Raw genomic sequence first — 23,587 nt, 5'->3', positions numbered from 1 at the left:
GAGCCTGAGGGCAGGGGAGCGAGACACCGGTTGGTAGCGCTAACCGTAGGACAGGCAAGCACTGCACTGTGACTGGCTTAATGAGGTTCCAGCCTGAGGCTGCCTTCAATGATAATGGCCTGTCGAGCTAATGAGAGGAAGGATCGTACCGAGTCAGAGAGTCGGGGTGTCAGGCCACCCGCGCCCCTGTCCCGCTGCTGTCGCGCCCTTCAGCAGGGTCCTTGAACCCGAATAGCTCCAGTACAAACCCTGGTCTCTGAGTAAGTGACATAAATTAGTAGCACTGGCGCCACAGCGGGTGTCATGTGATGGTGGCACACGTATAAGCGCGTGGGAGCAGCCGAATAAGGAGCGTCCCTTCTCTTCTCTCCTCAGACACCTCGCAGCTGTCGAGAGTCACTTTGGGCTCAGCCGCCCCCTCCCACAGCCCCTACGCCCCCGCTCCCTGGGTGGAGGAGTGCACCTGTCCCCCAGGCCACGTGGGACAGTTCTGTGAGCGCTGCGCCCCAGGGTACAAGAGGGAAGTCCCCAATGGTAGCGCCTTTGTCGGCTGCGTGCCCTGCACCTGCAACCAACATGGAGACTGCCACCCGGAGACAGGTAAGCATTTCCCTGATGTGTTCCTCACAACGTCCCATATCCCATTTCCTCCGTCAGCCCTCCTGCCTGCCAACCTCTTCATCTTCACTACTCTTCCTCTCCAAATTCAGTCGGGGGGGAATTTAGAACTCACCAATTGCAGCATACAAGATTTGTGCTGTAATTCTCGTGAGGCTTTTTTCCTTAAAATAGCACGGTATTTATTGAAAATGATTTTTCTACTAAAAACTGCCGCAAACTTTAAATGTCATTTTAAATATCATAAGCCACTATTAAATGCTTTTTGTGAGGCATAGGGGCTTATGACTGGGTATACACAGTGAATGTGCAGGTTGTGTGTGACTTCAAAAGAGTCATGACAAAGCATCTAGGATCTATACATAATAATAGGTATTTATTTACTTTCCTGATGAAAGTCAGGATCAATAAAGCTATTAGACAACAGCTTGAATTAAAAACATATATCAGTCAAAAGAATTGTAAAACATCCAAATCCAATTTGGCGTTAAACTCGATAAATGATAAAATGATAAAAATAATTGTTGACATTGCCCACTGCCCATACTTATATCTCCTGTTAGTTATAATGCCTAGTCCCTATATCTCTGCATAATGATATGCTTTTGGTTCCTGTGCCCAATGAATCATTATCAACAGGAAATTGGTACAGTCAATTGCTCCAAAGTCACTTTTGGATCAAGTGTCTGTTATGTAAACCATCATAATTCACTTTACGTAAAGTTTGAAAAGATGGCCAGCTGGCAAAAGAGTGCCATGTTTAATGATTTTGTAAAGGGAGGGGGAGAGGGGTGTTATCCACCCCCCACCCCCCCACCCCCCAATATTACACAACAGGCCAAAAAAGTGAGTAAATTCAGCAGCCTAAACTTCAAGCACTTCTTACTGTTGTTGCAGTTGCACATGTTATTTCAACTGTGCTGCTGTGCATAAGATCTATTAATTAGGCTAATTTAATAAATTAACATTGAAAAAACCCCCTCAGATTTCTTCCCATTTGTTTTCTGTGATTTTCAACAACCAGCCTTACTGACTCAGTAATCTGTAGTATTTTTCTCTTTGAATTCACCAGAAATGATTGTAATGGCAATTTTTCCATTTACTATTACTACACAGGTTGGGGTGAAATCTTACGCAGACCAAATACAATGGATTTTCCAGTTGTTAGCAGTTTAGTTTGTTGTTTATTGAGGTAGCAAGCAGTTGTATAAGATGAACGTACCCGGTTTGTTTCCAGTTCTATTGTTCCAAGCTGTAGCGTGTTGGTTAGTGGTTGATCTGGTGAGAACTGTTTGTGCTACCCCTTCCTGTGCCTTCCATTTCCCGTGCTACTATTTCCTGTTACCTTTGCCCTTAAAATACAACCCTGTGCATCTAATCACCGCCACCAAGTGTCCAAACATTATACTGCAAAATATATCTAAACAAAATAATATGACATGCCAACAATAAACATAAATGGCTCCTACAATGATCATTTCATCTGTTCTTCAAAAATTGTAACTCCTCCATAGTTCTTGGGTCTATGAATTTCAACCCCCCAATATTCAAATAAAATTGCACCCTTGGTTCCCAGCAACATTTGCATGCCACATGTCAACATCTATCATGTTGACCCACCTAAGCATTGAGGCCAAGGGATCAACAAGCATCCTACTTTGTAGTGAGACCTCGTCAGTGTGACAGCTGTCCAGCTGAAACCACAACAGGCTTAACTGACTAAAATGGCAATGGAAGACATGCTCCCTGTATGCATGGTAGAGGGCAAAGAGTTTCGGGACCTACTGTCATTCGTTGAGCCACAATATACTCCTGCGCGATGTAGCCGCTGCCAGCAGCCTCTCTCTCCAAGTCAGACAATGTTGTGATATATTGTTAAGGCTGGGTGCTTGTCACAGTAGTAGCAGGTGCCACGAATTGTGTGACTTCCCCCATTTTTTTTTTCCATTACCACAATTTCCTCCATTTTTAACGCTCTCTGTGATTTTCTGCAGTTTTGGATGGTAACTGTCAACCTTAACGTATCCTATATGATGTACCGGCCTTCAGTAAAGCACTTTGAGATCATCTCTGTATGATGAAAAGTGCAATATAAATAAAATGTATTACTTATTATTATTATTATTATTATTATTATTATTATTATTATTATTATTATTATTAATCATTTCCCACTGCTGCACATGAGAACTACTAAATAATTTCATACATCAATGTTTAAAAAAACAGATTTATTCCGCTTTTCTTTCAGTTTTCCATTATTTTCAACTGCTGTTCCATGACTGGTCCATGACTTCAGCCTATATTTTCCATGACAAACACCCAGCCTTACTGATCAGTAATCTGCAGTGGCCTATTTTCAATTCACCAGAAATAATCCTTCCACAAACTATATATTCAAACTAAAGTTACGGCCTTGAGTGGTGTCCTACAAACGGTAACAAAAAAAACAAACAAAAAAAAAAAAACGATTAGTCATTTTTAGAGAGCAACTAATTGATGGTCAGAAATGTGTCGTTCACATCCCTAGTTAGGAGTCTGTTTCAATGGACTCACTATGGGATGTTCAGCATTGAGGTAAGAAAAATCTCCGCTGTAGCATTCTATCCATGTTTCCTGTTAGACAACACTGATGGGCGCATGCTAGCAAACTGCCCTGAAATAAATGTACAGCCCACAGAGGACATAAGAAGTTAATGTAATGACTGCATCACAGTACCTCACCTCATATAATGCATTTTCATTCAGGATATGTTGCGCTCTGCAACAAATTTCATTTTGGTAACATATGCATTAAACTTAGTAAATTTGACAATAATTCGGGCAACAAAAAAACTTTTATCTGGTATAACTCGCCAACTAGCAGCTTATAGCATATAGAATGAGAGAATTAGTCATTCTGTTCAGGTGTTTATATGTTCAAATGTTATTTTGACTCTTTATTCAGAAATTTTGAACATAGATTTCACACTAATGCTCCATGTTGCCTGTAATGTCCTCCTGAGAACAATTAATTCTGCAGTCATTTGACCCAGGCATTTCTCTTTCACCCAATACACAGCTTTCTGCTTATGCTTTAATGTCTTAAACAGCCATACTGTTGGGCCACAAGTCATGAGAAATCCCATTAGGTCTGATCAAGTTGATTTGAATTGCATTAATCTACTCCACTGTTTTGGGGTCTCCCTGTTCAAACACCAAATAACATATGTGACTCATGAGACTGTGGCTCAGATTTTTCTATTTAAGACATGTAAATGCCATTGTGAGTAGTAAATACCTTCACACTCTAATATAATGTGCTTTGCAGTGGTTTTATGGGTACACTCCCTGGAGGTTTTCCCTAGTCTTATGAAAGACTCCTCTGCAGAACTGGGCGGTTCTAAGTGTGACCAGTGTCAGACAGATATTGTCTGTTAAATATTGATGCACATTGTTCATGGTGGAGTAGACATCAGCACTTCTGGCAATATTAAGTGGTTTAATAAGGTAATATGTCTGCAACATCCGCCATAGCCTGTGACTCACAATTTATGAAGGACTTTTACAGAAAGATCCCTGATTCTGCTTTATTTACACCAACTGTCTAGGGACCAAGAGGGAAGGGGTCAGTGGTTCTGTCCTTTTTAATTGCCCTCCTTAATAGATCTTCAGCTAATTGTTATTAATTTAGGGATAAAATTATCGTGTTATCTGCCTGGCAGTTGGGAATAATTCCAGCTGATTCATTTGGGTTTTTTAGTGGGCTGCCCTGCCTTTCCCTTCCTACGATTCAGCTGATAAAGATCAGACCACCTTTCAATCTCAGCTTTCGCCTCGTCATTCTGCACAGTTCACTTTCCTGTGCATTTAAGTGCAGATAGAATATCAGCTCTATCACCTGCATGTCTGAGCATTTATTGCATCAAATGGGAGGGGGAAAAGGTGGGGGGAGGGGGGGTGCGCCTGTAGAATTAATGAGAATGGCATGCATTTTCCCAGCATTTATCTCTTCTGTCTGATTTATTTTATTGCAATACCTTCCTCGCTCTCTACCTCTTGTCTCTTAGGGAGGCTAGAATTCTCTCTCTCTCTCTCTCTCTCTCTCTCGTTCTCTCGTTCTGAAATCCATTAAAAGAAAGTGTTCGGTGAAAGGCGGGGCCATTACATCTTTCGACAGACATGTGATGTCGGCTCACTCTCCACTCCTGGCTCTTTACAAAAATGCTGACACTGATTCAGGGCCTCTCCATTACCTGCAGGGCTGCAGAGAGAAAGTCTGTGATCGCTGCTTACGCTCAAGCAGAGGACAGACATCTGCCTGTGCTCGTAATATTCCCCTTCCTTTAAATGAGGACAGTCCTAAGCTTTCCTTTTATTGTTTGGTAGTAAAATTGTAAAGGTTATTCGCTGGCAATGGTTCAGACTGGGATCAGCAGGAATTTTTTTTTTTCACCCAGGCTGTTGACAGTGCACACAGTATGCAGGAGTACAAATGCAGAGAAAAACTAAATAAAGTGAGATCTGAGCCTCTGCAGTTGTCAAAAGAGGAAGGAGAAGAAAGAGAGACTCTCGATCTTTAAGCCTGTCAGACTCCAGAGGCTTCCGCAAAGAGATGGGGCATTTTCGGTAAATCGTTTCAAAGAACATTTCAGATATCACTGTCTTCTACATTATTACCTCAATGCACAGAAACAGCTCTCTGCGTGAAATATTACTGTTGCTGTGCTCATACAATTAAGTCTCAGGACAATAGACAATGCTGGGGAAAATAGAGCTGGTTCACATGTTCTGGTGAACATCCACATTGCTACATACATAAACAACTTGAGCATTCAGTCATAATAAAGGGGAAGGGAAAAAACAAGAGAAAGAGAGAGAGAGACAAACAGAGAGAGAGAGAGAGAGAGAGAATTCTAGCTTTCCCAAGAGATCAGAGGTGGGTTCTTTGATTATTTTTTATGCAAACCTTTTAACTTCAAAGGAAATGTAAAGTATTTACTCATTAGGTTCCTCTTTACAGCATTTAGCGTGTCTTGAAGTCTTTCTGCATGAAAAATTAGTGTGATTCTCAGTACTTACAAAAATAGTTGTCACAAAAGGGATTGTTCAGCCGCATTGCTAAACTGAAGCCTAATGGAAAATATGTTTTAATTGCATGCAATTACATAATGAATTCTTGGGTACAGCAGAAAGAGGACTGGATTTTATACTGGATACCCAGGCAAGCAGAACAAGGGGTACATCGTAATCATGATTTATTAATGCTTTCCAACTTGTGCCATTTCTATTTGTTGTAGCACAGCACAACAGATTGGAAATGTTAATATTTGCATGTGGAAGAAGCAAATTCGTTTCAGGGAGCAGAGTGCTGCTGGGCTAATGAAGTTTCGCATATGTCCTTCAGACACACGTACAGTTTTTGTTTGTTAATTCAAAGCATGCCATCCATAAAATTAGGAACAGAATGCAAGTCATAAATTGGAGTGGGGGGCGACTGACTTCAGGGTTTGGGAAGTTAAATAAATAAATAAATATGCAAACTCATTTTTAGAGGAGCCAGACAGCACAGGAGGTAAAACTATTAATCGGCAAAGCAAATTGAACACATAATATTCCCTGTAGCATATCCACTCAGTATGTTCCTCTATGGCAGTCTTCCAGTGTAGCTTTCTCCTTCCTTGGCATTTGAGGTTCAGTTTTAGTCTAGGCTTCCAGGTCTTTCCAAAATCATTAGCTGCTCCTTCACCTCCAAAAGCTCCCCAAAAATTTCCCCCCTGCCCAAATTAATATCTGGCTCCTCTCTTCCTTCACCATACACAGTGTTTGCACTCTGAACTGTTCGCCTCAATCCCTGCTTATCTTAGACCAGTACTCAGTGTGTTACACTATCCTCAAACTTGCTGACTGGTGTTCCAGGATCAGAAGGAAGGAAGGAAGCTGTTTGGAATGCAGCTGGTGTCACCTGGTCACCAGGTACATTCAATATTCATGTCTTAGGACTGTGTTTTCACCAAGAGAGGAAGGCTGGGACTGATTTGCTTGTCTATATGAACCAGCAGTGGCAATGCTATTCATTTTTCTAAAATTCTCTGTGGAGTGAGAGCAAAAATGATGTAGCGTTTTTAATAAGGTAAATAAGTCAAGTCTTCATCAACCTGGCAGACAACACCATAGAAGATACCTAGTGTCTCGTAATGTCTTTATTTAAAATTAAAATGACAACTTTATTTAAGATTGTGTTAATTTGCTCAATTACTTTTGGGCCCCTAAAATGGAGGAACTATGTGTAAAAAGGGTTGTAATTCCAACACAGATCACCCAATATGGATGCAAATACCCTCCAATTAAAGCTGACGGTCTAAACTGGTGGTTCACTGTTCGTGGAGATCTTCCATCCTGTAGGGTTTCATAATTCATTTCAACCCTAATTTGATGCACCTGATTCTACTCATTTGCAACTCAATAAGATCTTTAGCTGTTGAATGATGTGCGATGTCTTAGGGTTGAAGTGAAAACCTTCCAGACAGCAGATCTTCAGGAACAGGGTTGGGAACCACTGGTCTGAAGTTTAACTTCATAATGATTGTTTTATATCAAATCCTATGTGCTGGAATACAGAGCCACAGAAGTTTTCCTGTTCTCCAAATACTTATGGATTGCACTGTTGGAAGAGGTTATATCTATTTTTTGCAAGTGCTTTTCCTCAGCAGAAAGTTCATTGAGATCAGAGAGGGAATTATGTGGTCGGCTTGCTTCGACAGCTCTCTCTCCCTGGACAACTTTTGGGCCGCTCTGTGTGTCCTCATTAAGAGAAGGCCGGCTCATCTTTACAGGCGATAATTTCCCCTTGTATGATCCAGCGCTCCCATTGCCCTCGCTCACGGTGACCAGGGACTCCAAATTCCATCAAATGGAACATTCAGGAGATTACTGGTCTGTATTTTTAAAGACGACTAAATCTGAATCAGTTACCCCTCGCCTTCCCAGCTAACACCCTCCCCAATTAGGCAGCGGTTTTGCTGATGTTATAAAAAGGTTCATCTCTAAGGATGTTTTCCCAGGCAACTGCAGCTAACTGCATGGAGGTGATTTTCCTACTTTTGCCTGTCAATACTAATCGCATGCTCTTGCTGTGATGAGTGCGGATTGGTAGGAAACTATAAAATGGCTGTGAATCGACTGCTGTCAGCAGCTGTCAGATCCTCTCTATAAGTGCAAACCACATATCTACGCAAAGAGGGATGGAAAGTCGGTTCTTACAGAATTGTTCAGTGATGAGTATGGCTTGTGAATGTGAAATTTACATCAAGAGAAAAATGTAGGTCCACAGCCATTTTAAGAAATCATTTTAAAGCATCCTAAACTTTACACAAAAATCCTGGAAATTGCACCCTCAAGAAAAGTCAACTAAGCCTCTTTGCAGGCCTACCACACCAACAGGCAATTTTTCTTTCTCTGTGTTTTGGAAAAAGAAAAACCGTCACAATCCATTAATAGTGTCCCTCCACTCTGCGCTTGCTGTGAGGTTTTCCTCCTTCTGCACCATTGCCCAGTGCGGTTTTGTCGCTTTGCTTGGTGGCTTTTACATCGCTGGATTAGGAATCCATCAGCAGCCGCACAGACCAACCCCCAACACTCCCCAGAATTGCATGCATGCTGACGTCTCGTGTGTCTGAAAGGGTGTGAAATTTTGCCACGTATTTAAATAGACACAAAACTCCCCTCTACTGTACATAGCTCATGTATTACTGCATGTAGGCAGCTCCACGTGTGTTTTCGTCTGCACGAGAATCTTTATAGAAGAATGCATGACAGCTGTTAAATACGCTCTGAGTCAGAGTCAGACATACCCATCTATACAAACTAGGAGCAGCACATCTGTCACATATTACAGCTCTGTAAAGCAGAGAGGTGAGCAGGGGAAATTAACAGATTTGGATATGGCTGCCTTTAATTTCCTCCTAACCCCACGTGGTCGGAGACTGTGATCTGCTTAGTCTGTTTACATGAAAGTCTCTAATAAACATTATTTATTTACACAAACTGTTGCGCTCACCCCGGACCTCCCAAGATTGGATATTATGTGGGAGGGCTTATGATTCCAATTCTGAGGAATAAATAAACATGAGAGAGAGAGAGAGAGAGAGGGCAAGAGAGAGAGAGAGAGAGCGAGAGAGAGAGAGAGAGAGAGAGAGAGAGAGAGAGAGAGAGAGAGAGAATTCTAGCTTTCCCAAGAATATGCTGCTCTGGGCTCAGTGACCCTCATCTCCCTACAAACTGAAAAGCCTCCTGGAACATTTTAAATACCATTTGCATTCTCTGTGAGTCTAATCTCTTTTGTATAATCGCAGTCTCAAAATGGCCGGTTCTGCGCAGAAAAGTCAGTTCCTGTTGTCAGTTATTTCTGTGTACATGCATTGTCTTTGCATGCACAAGGCTTGGGGAGCTGTGGGTCTACAGTGTGTTTATGATAAACGGTTCCTCTTCACAGTACGCTGAAGGCAGCACTGTGTTTTCCCAGTGTGTGCTCCGTGCCTCACATACAAAATCTTGTTCATCGTGTGAACCGTTTAATCTGCAGTCCTCCCTCCTCCCCCACCCCACAAAGCATCCCCGCCCCCCCAGCAGCAGGGTGAAGGGTTGCTCTGGATGGATGGGAGAAATGGGAGGAGGCAGCCCATGCACAGATCAAACGTTAACACAGTAGCTGCGTTAGTGCGTCCAAGATCTCTGTTAATAATTTCTTCTAAAATCAAGCATCACAAGAGCAGAAAAGTTTAATCATTTTTCTAATTATTTTCTGAAACTTGTTTTTTTTCTCAGTCATTCCCTCCCTTTGTGGTTAAGTGGCCTGTATTTGCCATAAACAGTAGTTCTTCTGTAACTTCACATCTTCAACATTTTATCAGTGAAGTCGTGTTTCCGATTGTGTTTCATAAGTTGTAGTCCTGGTTGAGTGATGTAACATAACTGTGTGTAATTCAATAGTTGTTTGAGATGTGCTTATCCTTGTGGTGGTTCATCAATGATAGATTTCTTGTGTATGTTGCTATGGCTACTCGAGGCCAAAGATGCTCAAAGGTGAATTACTTCAAGATTTTATTTCACCGGTTCCATTTGGTTTGTTTTCTGTGAATAGTGAATTCTTCCATATGAGATCATACATTTGAAATCTGTATCAGTGTGTGCTGGTCAAAGAGTTTTTTATTGATCTTACTTCTATTATAAAGGCCCTGCTCTAAGAAATACATTGACTTTACAATGAAATATCTTAATCTTGGATGTATTGCCATTCAGGAGGTTAATCAACCACCTTGAAATGGCCAAAGGCCCACCTGTAGGTCAAACAGCTGCTGTAGTGGAAAAACAGTGTACTTCAGGAATGGCCGGTTGCAGCCTTTGTGCTGCCCTAGGCGAAATCACAAAAGGTGAAGAAGTAGCGATTGCGGACTGGGTGGATTTTTTATTTTATTTTTTAGTTTATTTTTTCTCTTTGTTTGACAACCCCCCCAGAAAGTTGGAAGGAATGGCACCCTAGGCAACCACCTATATTCGCCATGCCTGGAAATGGCCCTAAACTCAAGCTCTCACATTTCTCAGAATTGAATAACATCTGCATCTTTATATGTGTGCTTGTACAATCACTGCAATACAATTCTAAATTCAATTGAATGCAATGCAGTAATTGCAATAATTTCCTTGCGCCTGTGGAGAGACGTATGTAGAACACTGCAGTCTGTGTTGATTTCAATTACACAGCACAGTATGTTGACATGTATTTGCTAATTTGTTTACACTTCACTTATGGAAGGAAATAATCTCTATACCTGGATTAATTTATGCTGAGATTTTATCATTCCTGTCATTATATTTATGTTCTGGGCATCAGAAAGTTATGGCCAGGAACACATCGCCATCTGCTGTAAGGAAAGAGAAGCGCAGACTGTGCTCTCTTGATATGTCCAGATAGGGAGGGAACCACAACAGCATTTTGTTCTTATCAATCAGTCATGTTGATATGTTTCAAATTGCAACAAAGGCTTATGCTGAACCTGTATATATACACCCTAAGGGAAGAGCATATTTCAAAAGATGCTGAGCATGAAAACTCATCTGCTTTTGTACGCAGAAACCTCATACAGATTTGTGAGGGTGTCATTTTCACCATTGGATAGCAGCAATGCCCTGTTTGTGTTTGTTGTCATGGAGAATGTGTTCTTCATCTCACTACTGTAACAGCATGTAGCTCGTCCTATTTGAAAACCCAATTTGAAGTCAGAAGCTCCTGTGTCCTCACTCCCTCAGGTGTTTGTCAGTGCACAGACTTCACCACGGGACCTGCCTGTGAGCTCTGCATGGATGGTTACTATGGAAATGCTTTGACGGGCAGCTCAGGCAACTGCCAACCCTGTCCCTGCCCAGAACAGACCAGCTGTGCCCAGGTTCCAGAGTCTGGGGAGGTGGTCTGTACCAATTGCCCTCCTGGTCGAAGGGGTGAGTAAGCTTTTCTATGAATTTTGAACACATCTGGCACATTCATTATGCAGCTTCACATAGTCAAATTAATGATGATAACAAATAATTCTGTGATCAATCAGACCAATCAGTCATATTTCAGTCTTTAACAGCCCTCCTTTTATTTCCTCAGTTTGGCCTGAAGTTACAGTAACATGGATAGCCATGGGCTTGAATGTGTCTATACATTTATTTATGAAAATGTAGTTATGACTGTCATTATTGTATTGTATAAAAGGAAAATTTCCCCTAAAAAAAGATATTTTCATGATTTGTGGATGATGATACTAACTTCACAATACAATACACAGTAACTGCAAACCTACCAACCTCTTGCAAGTATGGTGTTTGAGAAGACCAATAGATTTTGGACCAGTGATAATCTTGACCATGATTGTGCTTATCTGCTTGATTCATTTTCAGATATTGAATTACATTTGAAATACAGATTACCATAAACAAAAAATATGTTTCTTGTACTGAACTCATTGAGATAAGAATATTATTACTGCAAGAGCCTATCTTTGGTATTGTTCTTTTTCTTTTTCTTTCTTTGTGGGCCTATTTTAAATATCTTGCAAGACATTTTCTAGGTATAGGTGATAAAGATGGTTGCCTAGGGCACCAGATAAAGCCCTCTCCCACAAGTTTGATAGCTTGTTCTAGTTACCTAGGCCATGGCTAACTAGCTGTACCTAGTTTAAACTTTCAAAGAGATACATATTCATCTCTGTATTTCCCTTGCCTCAAATTCCCATAGTTCATTGCAGTCTTGATGTCAATGAGATGTTGATGGAACACTTACTGGAAATTATGCTACAACACCAAATTGGAAGACCAGTTTTACCAAGCACTACAGAAATTGAAAAAATCACAAAACAAATTGATGTAGAGTTTGCGAAAATGAATCAAAATTTATCTGGTAATAAAATATGCATGAAACTGAATGGGGTGAATTTTTCCTTTTAGGACTTAATTATTGTACATTTAATTGTTTTTTTTTTTTTTTTTTGCTAAGCATATTTATGGTTTTGCCCATTCTTTTCATGTGCTCTCACAGGTACAAGGTGTGAAATTTGTGATGATGGTTTCTATGGAGACCCCATGGGAAAATCTGGTGTACCAAGGCCCTGCACTCCCTGCAATTGTCACGGCAACGTTGACCCAAATGCAGTGGGCGTGTGTGACCACTTGACAGGCCGCTGCCTTAAGTGCTTACACCATACAGAGGGTGACCATTGCCAGCGCTGCCAACAGGGTTACTATGGAAACGCACTGGACCAGAACACCAACAAGTGTGAACGTGGGTGTCTGAGGGGGTGAAAGCCATTTCACAGGGAGCACATTAAATACAAGCAAAATATAACAGAATAAAAATATGATATGTTTAAAAGGGATGCCCTCAAGCTATCTTAATGTTTACAGAGTGGGTGAGAGGGGATCAAAAAGGTTTATTATCATTTTAAGAGTTCAGTCAGCAACTCCATGGGGATTTGAGAAGAATCGAAGCAGCAGAGCACATTTTGTTTTGAATGAGCTTTTTCAAAAAATCTAAGCTGAAATAGGACCAAATTACCACTGAAGCCAAATTGCCATACAAGTGGATTTCCTGTAGAGCAGCCTATTATCTTCCATTAAGTGTACTAACAAGGAGGGGGAAATAATATATATATATATATATGTGCCATTTTGTTATCTTGTGAAAGATGCTTGAGCACTTAACTTGATTTGGCCTGCTGAATGGTATTGTCACAATGATGTAAGGGACGGTTCATCTCCTGTCTCTTCTGGGCAGAGATGTGAAACAGTGGCAAAGGAGACACCCTTCATCCCTCAGAACGGCAGAGATGTTGAAGGGAGCCTCAGACAAGCTCGATTTATAACACAGAGAGCAGCAGAAATAACAAGATTCTGAGGGAAACGCACTCTGTCCCAAGCCTGCTTCTTCTTCTGTCTTTGAGAGAGCTACAGACAGAGTTGAAACGTGAATGGTCTGACAAGGGGTGTGCTGTCCTTACCAAGGAGCCTTTTAAGCCTGCAGGGGGAAGAGGCAGTTTAGCTACTGATTTTTGTGCTGAGCCCTAGATTCATCTGAGCGGGACACAGCCGCTCTACCCTTGAGCATTGTCCTCAATTTGGATTGTCTGAAAAAAATATAAAGAAAATAATGTTGCTAGCTGACCATGATCATGGTAATGAACCACCATTGGCTTTGTCAAGGTAGAGTGGACTCTGGCAGGCTAGGGATTATTGTGTCACCACTACACAAGTGGCAGTGGTGCCACCGCCTCCCCCCGCTGCTCCCCAGTCAGCATTTCTCTCCTACAGTACACTCTGTGTGGCTTTTAATATGAATTGTAGGGTGCAGTCAGTGGCCAAATGAAGCATGGTCAATAGGAAATTCCAAAACAAATAACAAAATGGGTTCTAGATGGGGAACTGTTACAAACAAATCTGTACTGTATCTGACATTACTCCAAATTGATTGTGATTCCTAGCTTGCAGGTGTAACCCAGCAGGAGTTGTTGAATCGTTAGAAGACTGTCATCCTCAAACGGGTCAGTGTTTATGCCTGGGTCATGTGACCGGGCGAGACTGCGGCCACTGTGCGACTGGTTACTTCAATCTGAGGCCCGGGCTGGGATGTGAGAGGTGAGTGTGTGGAAGTGGTCCTGTGCTCCGAGCCATGCACTAAGGCTTCTGCTGAGAACTTGAGCTGAACTGCAGTGCTCACTTTCCTATTTCCTCCGGTATGACCACACATGCATACTGTACAAATCATTGCCCTAAATGAGAAGGTCAAGGCAGGTGGAATTTATTGGCTTGGATCCTTCATTCATTCAGCCCATAGTCATTCAGTCATGAAGGACGACGTTCTTTTTAAGAAACCAAAAGTTTTCTGCACTTCATTTACCAGGCTGGTCAATTGAGAACTGTTCTGAACATGATGACATTGGCTGGTGAGCAGAGAGTTTCAGCACTAAATCAGCAGTAGTATTGATCGGCTGGCCAGATTCAGAAACATGGGTTTGGAAATCAGTGTAGTACACCTACACTTAATAACACACTACGCTGTAATAACAGCACCCCACTTTGATGTCTCATCAGAAAACCAGGACCTCCTGGAGCTGTGTCTTCCTTGACTGCTCTGGGGCAGGGGGGTTACTTTAGAGATTGGGCTTGAATAGATCTCAGACCACAGCGGGCTGATAATTAAACAATGCACAGGAGCAATATTTATGTAAACCATGATATTACCACTAAAAGTACTAAATAGTCAATCTTCATTTCACATCAAAAATGAGAATTCAGAGCCATGAACTGATAAATTTATAAATGTGCAGGTTGTACTAAGTGGTTGATAATTACCCATTTGCAAAAATGTTAAGTGCTACACTTAAAAAATGCCTCATAATTTCAGACATTTCTTAATAACAGCCATGTACACTATTTTTATCAGAATGTTATATGTTTTTCTTAAAAGACATAAAATATAAGTATGAATAAGTACTTTTTTTGTTAAGCCCATTATCAGTGTTCGACTGCTAAAGAATATATATATATCCCTGATTGGCTCAATGCAGACACATAAGCAGCAGACACATACGCAGCCATGGTTCTGTTCCTGGGTCCATTTCATTCCTGGATCATAAAAGCTTGTCGAAGTAACTGCAGTTTCTTAATTACATGCCTGCATTGCCTCTTTCTGCTGTTTTTCTTCAGATGTAACTGTAATCCCATTGGGTCTTCCTCCCCTGCTTGTCACCCAATCACGGGGCAGTGTGTGTGTCGCCCAGGAGTGGAGGGGCTTGTGTGTGATTCCTGTCGAAAAGGTTTCTTTGGTTTCTCTTCCTGGGGATGCAGAGGTATGTGACCCCAACAGGCACAAAACCTTGTCACATAAAACTGACCCACATGCTATTGACATCATATTTACATCTGTATCTAAGAGTGCTGTCCTCTTGTTCTCTGCACAATGCAGCATGTAACTGTGACCCTATGGGCTCCATCACCATGCAGTGCCACAGCAATGGGACATGCTCCTGCCGGGAGGGGTTTGTGGGGAACAAGTGTGACAAATGTGAGCTCAACTACTTCAAAAACAGAGCCACACATCAGTGTGAAGAATGTCCCATTTGCTACAGCCTTGTGAGGGATCAGGTGTGTATACGCATGCACACACACACACACCGAGAACACAGCTAGACTTAGGTGTTCACTACATGTATATTGCAACACTTTGGTGGTGGTTGACGTAGCTTTGTCTTTTCTAAAGCATGTTGATATCCCAAAATGCGCTGTGTTATAATGCCCACAAAAATAAAAACCAGATGGTACCTTCCTTTGGTTCTTCTGTCATGTGCCCTTTCTTGTTCAATTTGGTGCCACAATGTGTTTGCTATGGGCGTTCTTTTTAAACCACACTCTCTCATTAACATTCATAATGAGCTTCAACAAGAGACTTTAAATGTTAAGAATATAGAGCTTACCATCTACTTACTGCTTAGAATATCTGCAAAAGGTAATTTCCTGGACCTTTAAGATACCGTCTTGAACAAAGTGCAGGGGAAGGGTCATACGCCAGTGTTTCTCTGTAATGTAGAAACACTCATTTACCTCTCTGCTCACCACCTAAAAAACAATTGAACATCCTCACCCAGGGGTTCTGATGCTCCTGCGCAGCAGTGCTGCTTGCGCCATCTTCGGAATTGCTGCAGTAGCTCTGTTTGCAAGATCAGCACCTCTTGTCTTGATTAATTTATAATTACCTGGACAGCACATTTTTTCTAGCTTGCTGTGATAAATAATGAAGAGAAGCAGGGCCTGTTGAGTTGAGGCAAAATATATCTAATTTGTATTCTCCCACTAATGTCAGATGTACAAATCATTGCTAACAGCAAGTTCCACCTGAAGAGTCAGTTTTAATGACAGCCAAATTGCGATGCCCAACATTGGAATTTACAGCTTGCACGCTGGTCAGAGATTTTACGTGAGACGAGCACTTGACGAATGCTTGCAAAGTCTGACACTTTAACATGGGTTGCGTGTGGCTGCATTTCAGGCAGAGAAGCTACGGGTGAGGCTGCAGAGTCTGGAGAAACTGGTGGAGCACTACAGCTGCAGGGGCCGGCAGGGCCTACAGCACCAGGCTCTGCAGGGGGAGGACACCCTTCCCAATGCGCTTGAGGACTTCCTGGCTATTCAAGGTGACACAGTACCTCCAGCACAATGTGGGAGTGCTGTCAATCTAACCTATACTCTGTGAGCTTCTCAGTTCCATATGTATTTTAGGTGTACTGATATGAAGCATACCATCTGCATGCAGAGCTTCAGTCTCAGCACTCTGATGAAAATACTGAGTTTGCCCCAACTGCCATCTTAGCTCAATGAAAGGAAAGGTATTATATCTTCAATACCAGGATTAGACACTCTGGTATACCACAAAATCTCCTGAAGCCCTGAATAAAAAAGTACTATTTTGTAATCTACTGTAAAAATCCTATTGCAACCGAAACGTGACATCAACCATTTTTGTAATCCCAATATCTCAAATAAGTACGTCTCTGGCGTGCAGTACAGCGTTGCTATTTGCAGCATCCCTGCAGTATTTTAGCTGTCGTGTGCGATCGTCACGCACTTGAGGGGATAACTTATGCTCCATGAGAGCAGTGAGCCATGTAGCGCACAACACTGGAAAGAAAAGGATGTACTGATATTAATCGGTTGTGACATGCCATCCAGCCCGTTAATGCAAATTGCATGAGAATTGCCTTTGAGATTTGGGATATGTCATATCATCACGGCACAGCAGTGTGGAGAGCTGGCTCAGGACTGGGACGCTTAAACAGGGCTTTATAGGCCTTGGTCCCTGGTGGGATTTTTTTTAGACTCCACACTTGGATAAAGTGTTTTTACTTAATTGCTCCAAGCAAAACTGCTGTTTTATAAATGGATAATCCACGAGACACCCTTGCAGCGGCGTGAGCTGACCAAATAAATGAAATGTTAATCTCTTTCATTTGTTTTGCAGAGGCCCGGGAGGCCTTTGTCAGCCAGTTTACGCAGCTGGAGACATCTGCGCAGACATTGGCGATCCAACTGGGCGGCATCGCCAAGGCGATGAACTGCAGCAGTGAGGAGAATGAGGAGCAGGGGCACATGAGGGTGTGCGGGGCTCTGACACGCCCTGCAGCCTCAGCCAGCGCCGCCCAAGCACAGCTGAGACAGGCGGTTCACACACTGGGTAACATGGTAGGACACAGGCATTAAAGTCAATATGGCCAATGTGGGCTCCTGCATGCCTTACCAGAATTTAAATCAGGAAAATGTCATTTCTGACTGATAATGCTTCAGTGGTAATGCATTAATCCAATAACATATTCTTTTACATCAGTTAAGAATTTAAGAAGCAGTATGTGCTCTATTTTCTGTGTGTGTGTGTGTGTGTGTGTGTGTGTGTGTGTGTGTGTGTGTGTCTATATATCATATATTTTATATTCACTGTTGGAGCTGTTATAGTCATGATGTTGACTCTGGGGAATTGGAATTGCTAATAGATATTGCTTCCATATTAGTTGATTTCATTGAAATGAGTGTCTTGTTTGGCTGAAATTCTATTTGTCCTCAACCTGTTTGACTGCAGGCCTGGGGCAGTGGAATGCAATTCCTCGGTAACAAGCAGAACATGGGCTGAAATGAAAAGAAAAGTGTGCATATTAGATATCTTGATTCAATTTCCTTTTTTATTAAGAAAAAATGATATTTTTCAAATTAAATTTTACTCCAGGGACAGGCAATATTTATCTAGCCATTCAAAATGAACTGCATTAAAAAATGGTTTCCTAACAACCACGGTGAATATGTTAACACATGCAATGAGAGAGTATATGACAGAAGCATGCATTTCAGTTTTACCAGTTTTATCAGTTTTTATTTTGGCCATATTGGTCAGATTTAACAACTTCCCAAATCAAAAGTGTCAATAGAATGTATGTTCTATTTTCCACCTAAGAATATAAACAATCAATTCAGTTAATTATCTCTGTGAAAACAATCTAGTTTATTTTTGCAGCTGTGAAAGTGATACACAAAGGGGAATTGCATCTTACCAGCACCAAAATTTGGAAGAACAGAACATATTCTTCAAAAGAAAATTAACATTAGTGCTCCAAAAAAACTTTTCTTTTGTCACATTTTCCAAGCTTAACATTATTTCTAAACCTGCACTTTGATTCATAATACTTGCCAACAAATGTGTATCAATATTTGTTTACAAGGTAATTCCTTTTGAAGTCCCGACGAAGCCAAACCAGTGGAATATGCTGGTGAATGAATCCCAGGCCCTGGGAAAAAGGTAGGCATATCATCATACTTGGCAGAATATTTCCTAGTCGAAGTTGTTTAATGATTCTACTCCTCTAATCGACATTTTTCTCGTTCTACCCGTTAGTCACAAAGAAGCAGCTAGTCACATTGAATCAATAGCCGAGAAGGCTTTGATGGCGTCAAACCAGACCTTCTCGCTTTTGATGGCCCTTCTAGAGGATAATTCCACTGAGGTGCACATTAGGAGCCTAACAGAGCAGTAAGTACAAAAAACAGCTCATCCACTGAAGAGCCACTTTAATGCACAGAGAGAAATCGATGCCTGAGAGGCTGCTGTTGTGCCTCACAAATGTGATAACAATATTGAAGCTGCAGTTTTTCATGCACCAATGACTCTGTTGCTCCTGAGCCACGGTGCACACAGTAGCATGTACAAGGTATGACCTAATACACATTTTAATACATGTTTCCTTATTCTAATCTTCACCTGCACTTTTCTGCCCATGTCTTTTAAAGGATTTTTATGTCATTTAATTTGCATTGCATAGACCAATTGGTTTTTTCACCCTCTGGTGATTCAATTCTCCATACATTGATCTGAAAGCAATATTTACCAATAGGGGACGGTGACCACTATGAGCCTATTAGTTTCGGGTGATGTATCTGTACATTATGCCAGGAGATTGCTTGGATTGTATGTTTGTGTGAAGCAAATTGTCAACAGTGCAAAAAAGGACTGCTGTCAATATTCAGAGCTGCAAGCAAAGACATTTTGTTTTGCATTTCACATGAAGGAGATTTTTCTCGAACTAGTTTCCACTGCCCTGGTTTTATTGGATCCATTTTTCTGGGGCACTGAAGCTGCACTCTGTCTGAGGTTTGAGCCAGGCAGTGTGTTCATATTGTTGCATGTCACTTGTTCAAGTAGTCGGTTTCTTGGTTTCTGAATAAATGCTGGGGAACGTACCCAATTTGGCAGTGGAATGGGAAAGGTAAAGCAATTTCAATCGCCTGGTTATGAAACAAATCTCTGAAATATTCTGCAGTACTGTTCATGCAATTAAACTGATGAAAATTTAGAGTGATGCCTGCTCTACTGTGTGTCTGAGAGCCCGTGTTCCTGCTTGCGTTCATGTTTGCGTGCAGGCATATATTGATCGCCCCGTGCATTTGTGCATGTCTGTCTGACAAAGCATAGGATGAAAGTACTTCTCATTATAACATTAAGTCGGCTGAATTCGTCCCTTCATAATTCAATTTTCAGGCTGTTGTAAGAGAGGAGGAAGGATGCTCAGTAATGCACCTCGTCACCATCTGAGTGCACCACACACAATATATTCTCTTGACTTTTGTGTTCTCTGTCGAGTTTTGTTTCTCTATAGTACCTGAGTAGTGGGATCAGAGAAAGCTTCAAACTTTAGAAAGTCTTTCTGCTTAAAGCCAGCCTTGATTTTGAAATATATAGACAAAAAATGTATGCAAGTCAGATATAGTGCTCAAAAGAACATTGCATTAAAATTATGAATTTGGACTGGTGTTAGTCTTCTACCATTATTTTTATTCCACAGCCATGATAGTATGATCCTGTACAATAACACTACTACAATAACTACTAACATGATAAATATGCAGATCACATCATTGTGGTAAATGCTCACAGTGATATTAAGGGATATCAATGGCCATGTCTCTTAAAAACATACAAATTGCTTTCTCAATTCCCTCTTCCCCAGGCTCCTGGAAATGCATCAAGCTAAAGAGAACCTGACAGCACAGGCAAATGAGACACTGTCAGAGGCCAAGGGGGTGTTCAGATCCATTCAACAAGATTCTGCCCAGATTGCTGGTGCCTTGGTCAATTTCACCTACTCTGTGCAGCAAGGGACAAATGATTCCCAACTCACCTTGGTCCAGGAACAAACAGAGGTATGCAGGTTAAAACCTTGGCTTATGTTGCTGAAGGTACAAGACAACAGCTAAACAATGGTTACATTTGCACAACCTAACAATAATGGCAATTTCACCATTATAGTGGATATGTGCCATCAGGATTGACAGATTGAAAAGGGAAAGGGAGGATATTAGGAGAGAGAAAGGATAGAGACACGAGGAGGAAAACAAGTTATCTTCCAGTAACACTTCAATTATTCTGATTTTGAAAGGTGTCTATTTGACACACATCTGATTCAGCTGTTTAAATCAGCTAAAAATGTATAAGCACAATATAGATCTGGTATAGGTGTCTGATGGGAATAAGTCTTGTACAGCTACGGTCGATTCTTTCTCAGGACCTGATCAACAGAACTGGGGAGTTAAACCTGCAGGCCCAATCCAAAGAGGAGCTGGTCCTCAAGTTCGAAGAGGAGCTGGCAGCTCACATCGAGAGCATGCAGAAGCACACGGAAACTATCCAGAAGTTCGACCAGGTAAAACAAATCCCACCTGTCCCGTTCCTATGATTTTACACCAAGGCCGTCTGGCAGCCACGCTTGCATATGATTCTGGTGGCTTTCTGTGGAAGGAGCTGCAGCTGACAGCCACGATGACATCCGCTGGTACGTGAAGCATGCATTCTACTTTCCCTAGCTGCACGGCTGGTGCCCGTGTCAGCGCTGGAGAGATGATCTCTTGATGTGTAATCAAAGGACCATTCAAAGGTGTAGCCGAGTGTGAGCGTAATCAAAGGCCATTCTCGTCAATCCAAATCACCCGTGTCAGGCCTCCTGTTATGCAGCAGCGTGTTACTACCGGAGTCAGACGCGGGAGTTGTGCTGAGGGAAGAGGCCACGTGGTTTCAGGCTCTGCTGTAGCGCCGTGTCTGTTATTATTCACCCGTCTTCTCTCCCACGCCCACGCTAAGCTGTCAGCGCGGATCCTGGAGACCAAGGCTGCCGCTCTTTCTTCCGTGGTGAAGGGGAAAGAGGTTGAATCTGAATCCTCAGCGCTAATGAAAGAACTCGAAGGTGCTTGCTTGCGCTGCCCACAAAGCACACAATGCTTTTGTTTGAAAGGCCTGGGTGGCTGCAACTTTCTTGTCCTGTAGCAATACCAGACACTCAAGGGCATGGCTGTTTTCTTTGTATCTTTTGTCAGTTTCTGTTTTACTTTGAGCCACATGTACAGTCTTGACACTGAAAATTATTTTACATCAGGAACATTTCAAGGAAATCCATGAATCAGTATGACAGAATAGAACAGGAAATTCATGACATTGCCATGTCACAATGGCAAACAACAAACATTAAGCTTGTTATTTTATTTTTTACCAGACATCAACTGTATGAGGTTCAAACTGAAATCATTTGATATAAATTTACATATTAAGGTGGTAGTGATAATTCACAGCACTTTCTTTTGAAACAATGAATTTTCTGTACCTTTACCACAGATTGCTTGATAGGCCTTTATTGTCAAAACCCTGATGGATTTTACCGCTTTTGCAGACATGAAGAAAGAGTGGCCTCGAACGCAGGCCCAGACAAAAGCTGCCGTGAAGAAGGAGAGAATGGTGGAGGAGAATATTCTGGGAGATGCCAGGAAAAAGGCAAAGCAGGCAGAAAGGACTGTGAAACTCGCACTGGAGAATTCCACCCTATCCAACAGCACAGCCTCCCAAGCAAAGAGCCTCTCAGATACTGTCGCCAGTGTGAGTCAGAGGGTTAAGCTTGCTCCTGAAAAGCCTCTCTGAAAGTGACAGCAAGATGAAAAATAAAACCTGCAAATGTCAAATGAACAATGGAAATATTTCATATATACAGGGATAGGGTGTTCTGCTCATCAGCTATTAATCTCAGTGAACATACTGCTTTAAGAATATTATGCTTGCTAGTCTTGAGATTTAGAGCTCAGTTTTACACACAAACAATGCTTTACTATGGCATCCAAACAAATGACCCGGTCTGATTCTGTTATTGAAACAAATGGGTTTTCTTTTCTCGGGGTACAGGAAGCAAAGGATACTTGCTCCCAGGCAAAATCAACCAAGAGAGCAGCCGCGCAGCTGAGCTCCTCAGTGGACGCAGTTCTGCAGCAACTGGAATACCAGGAGCGCAGAACTGCAGAGGTGCAGATGGATGGCACTAATGAGGTAATGGCAGGGTCAAAATCCTAGACATCGCACTGGCAAATGAGGAGTAAAAAAAAGCAGATCTTTTCATATACCTCTTTTGGGAGATTTTGAAGTACAATTTTAATTTATTTAGAGGCCTCTGAAAATATTAAGGGGAAACATATTTGTTCTGTATTACATTTGCTTTTCATATATAATGCAAAACAAGTACTGTCAGATTTAATGTATTCATATAATTTAGGCCATGTTGGTCGTTGGAGTGAAATTACACTACCCTCATTCTGCCAGACTATAATTGAAGGCTTGTATTGTGACATGTTTCATCTGATTGCAATTTCAGACTGAAGATACAGTGGGTGGCATGAGAGAGAGCATTGAAGCTGCAAAACTCAAACTGGAGAACTATTCCATGACACTCACAGAACTGCTTAGTAAAATTGGTATGAGAAAATTCTCTTCCTTGACAGTCACAAACATTTTCAAGCTAATTCCTCGGGTTTCTCAATAGTTGTGTATTATGAGTTTCCCTCACTATTCACAGGCATTATTTTTGAGTCCAGTGAGATAAAGGGTATACAATCACTATGTGTTTTTCTTTTCAGTTTTTTTGTTATGTTCAAGGCAGCAAATCTTGCCATGACAGAAAAGCTATTTCTCTGCAAATCCTTTAATCTTCTGGTGTTTCTTTCTGTTTGGAACATTCAAAATTGTACAAACCCACAACATTATGTAAGATAAAAGGAGGCTAAATAAAAGGGAGTCGTTTATGTACTTTTTCTGTTAAAAGAGTGCTATAAAACCCTTTTAAATACACAAACATAAAAAATCCTCTCCAAACTTTTCCAGAATGTGACATTTGCTGTTAAGCTGGGGCATTTTGGATTCTTTTCTAATAAGAACCACCAAATTACATTATATTACAGGCATTTAGCAGACGCTCTTATTCAGAGCGACTTACACAACTTCTACATAGCATTTACACTGTATCCAGTTATACAGCTGGATATATACTGAAGCAATGCAGGTTGAGTACCTTGCCCAAGGGTACAACGGCAGTGTCCTACCCAGGAATCGATC

The 23,587-nt window shown here is 41.5% G+C and overlaps 1 protein-coding gene across 1 annotated transcript in view; it reads left to right on the top strand.

Moving 5' to 3' along the window:
• The window catches only part of lamc3 (laminin, gamma 3), a 70,403-nt gene that overhangs the window by 45,085 nt on the left and 1,731 nt on the right, over positions 1-23,587 (top strand). The window contains exons 12-27 of the mRNA XM_035392197.1: positions 376-600; positions 10,906-11,094; positions 12,176-12,418; positions 13,614-13,767; positions 14,839-14,981; positions 15,098-15,276; positions 16,178-16,322; positions 17,147-17,367; positions 18,393-18,469; positions 18,566-18,700; positions 20,175-20,367; positions 20,730-20,867; positions 21,302-21,404; positions 21,885-22,087; positions 22,388-22,528; positions 22,851-22,950. Coding sequence (XP_035248088.1) covers positions 376-600; positions 10,906-11,094; positions 12,176-12,418; positions 13,614-13,767; positions 14,839-14,981; positions 15,098-15,276; positions 16,178-16,322; positions 17,147-17,367; positions 18,393-18,469; positions 18,566-18,700; positions 20,175-20,367; positions 20,730-20,867; positions 21,302-21,404; positions 21,885-22,087; positions 22,388-22,528; positions 22,851-22,950 — 2,589 coding nt within the window. The remainder of the gene's footprint in view (positions 1-375; positions 601-10,905; positions 11,095-12,175; positions 12,419-13,613; positions 13,768-14,838; positions 14,982-15,097; positions 15,277-16,177; positions 16,323-17,146; positions 17,368-18,392; positions 18,470-18,565; positions 18,701-20,174; positions 20,368-20,729; positions 20,868-21,301; positions 21,405-21,884; positions 22,088-22,387; positions 22,529-22,850; positions 22,951-23,587) is intronic.

The sequence above is a fragment of the Anguilla anguilla genome, chromosome 14 (assembly GCF_013347855.1).
Source record: "Anguilla anguilla isolate fAngAng1 chromosome 14, fAngAng1.pri, whole genome shotgun sequence".
Classification (NCBI taxonomy): Eukaryota; Metazoa; Chordata; class Actinopteri; order Anguilliformes; family Anguillidae; genus Anguilla; species Anguilla anguilla.
This window is presented reverse-complemented; position numbering and strand designations above follow the sequence as displayed.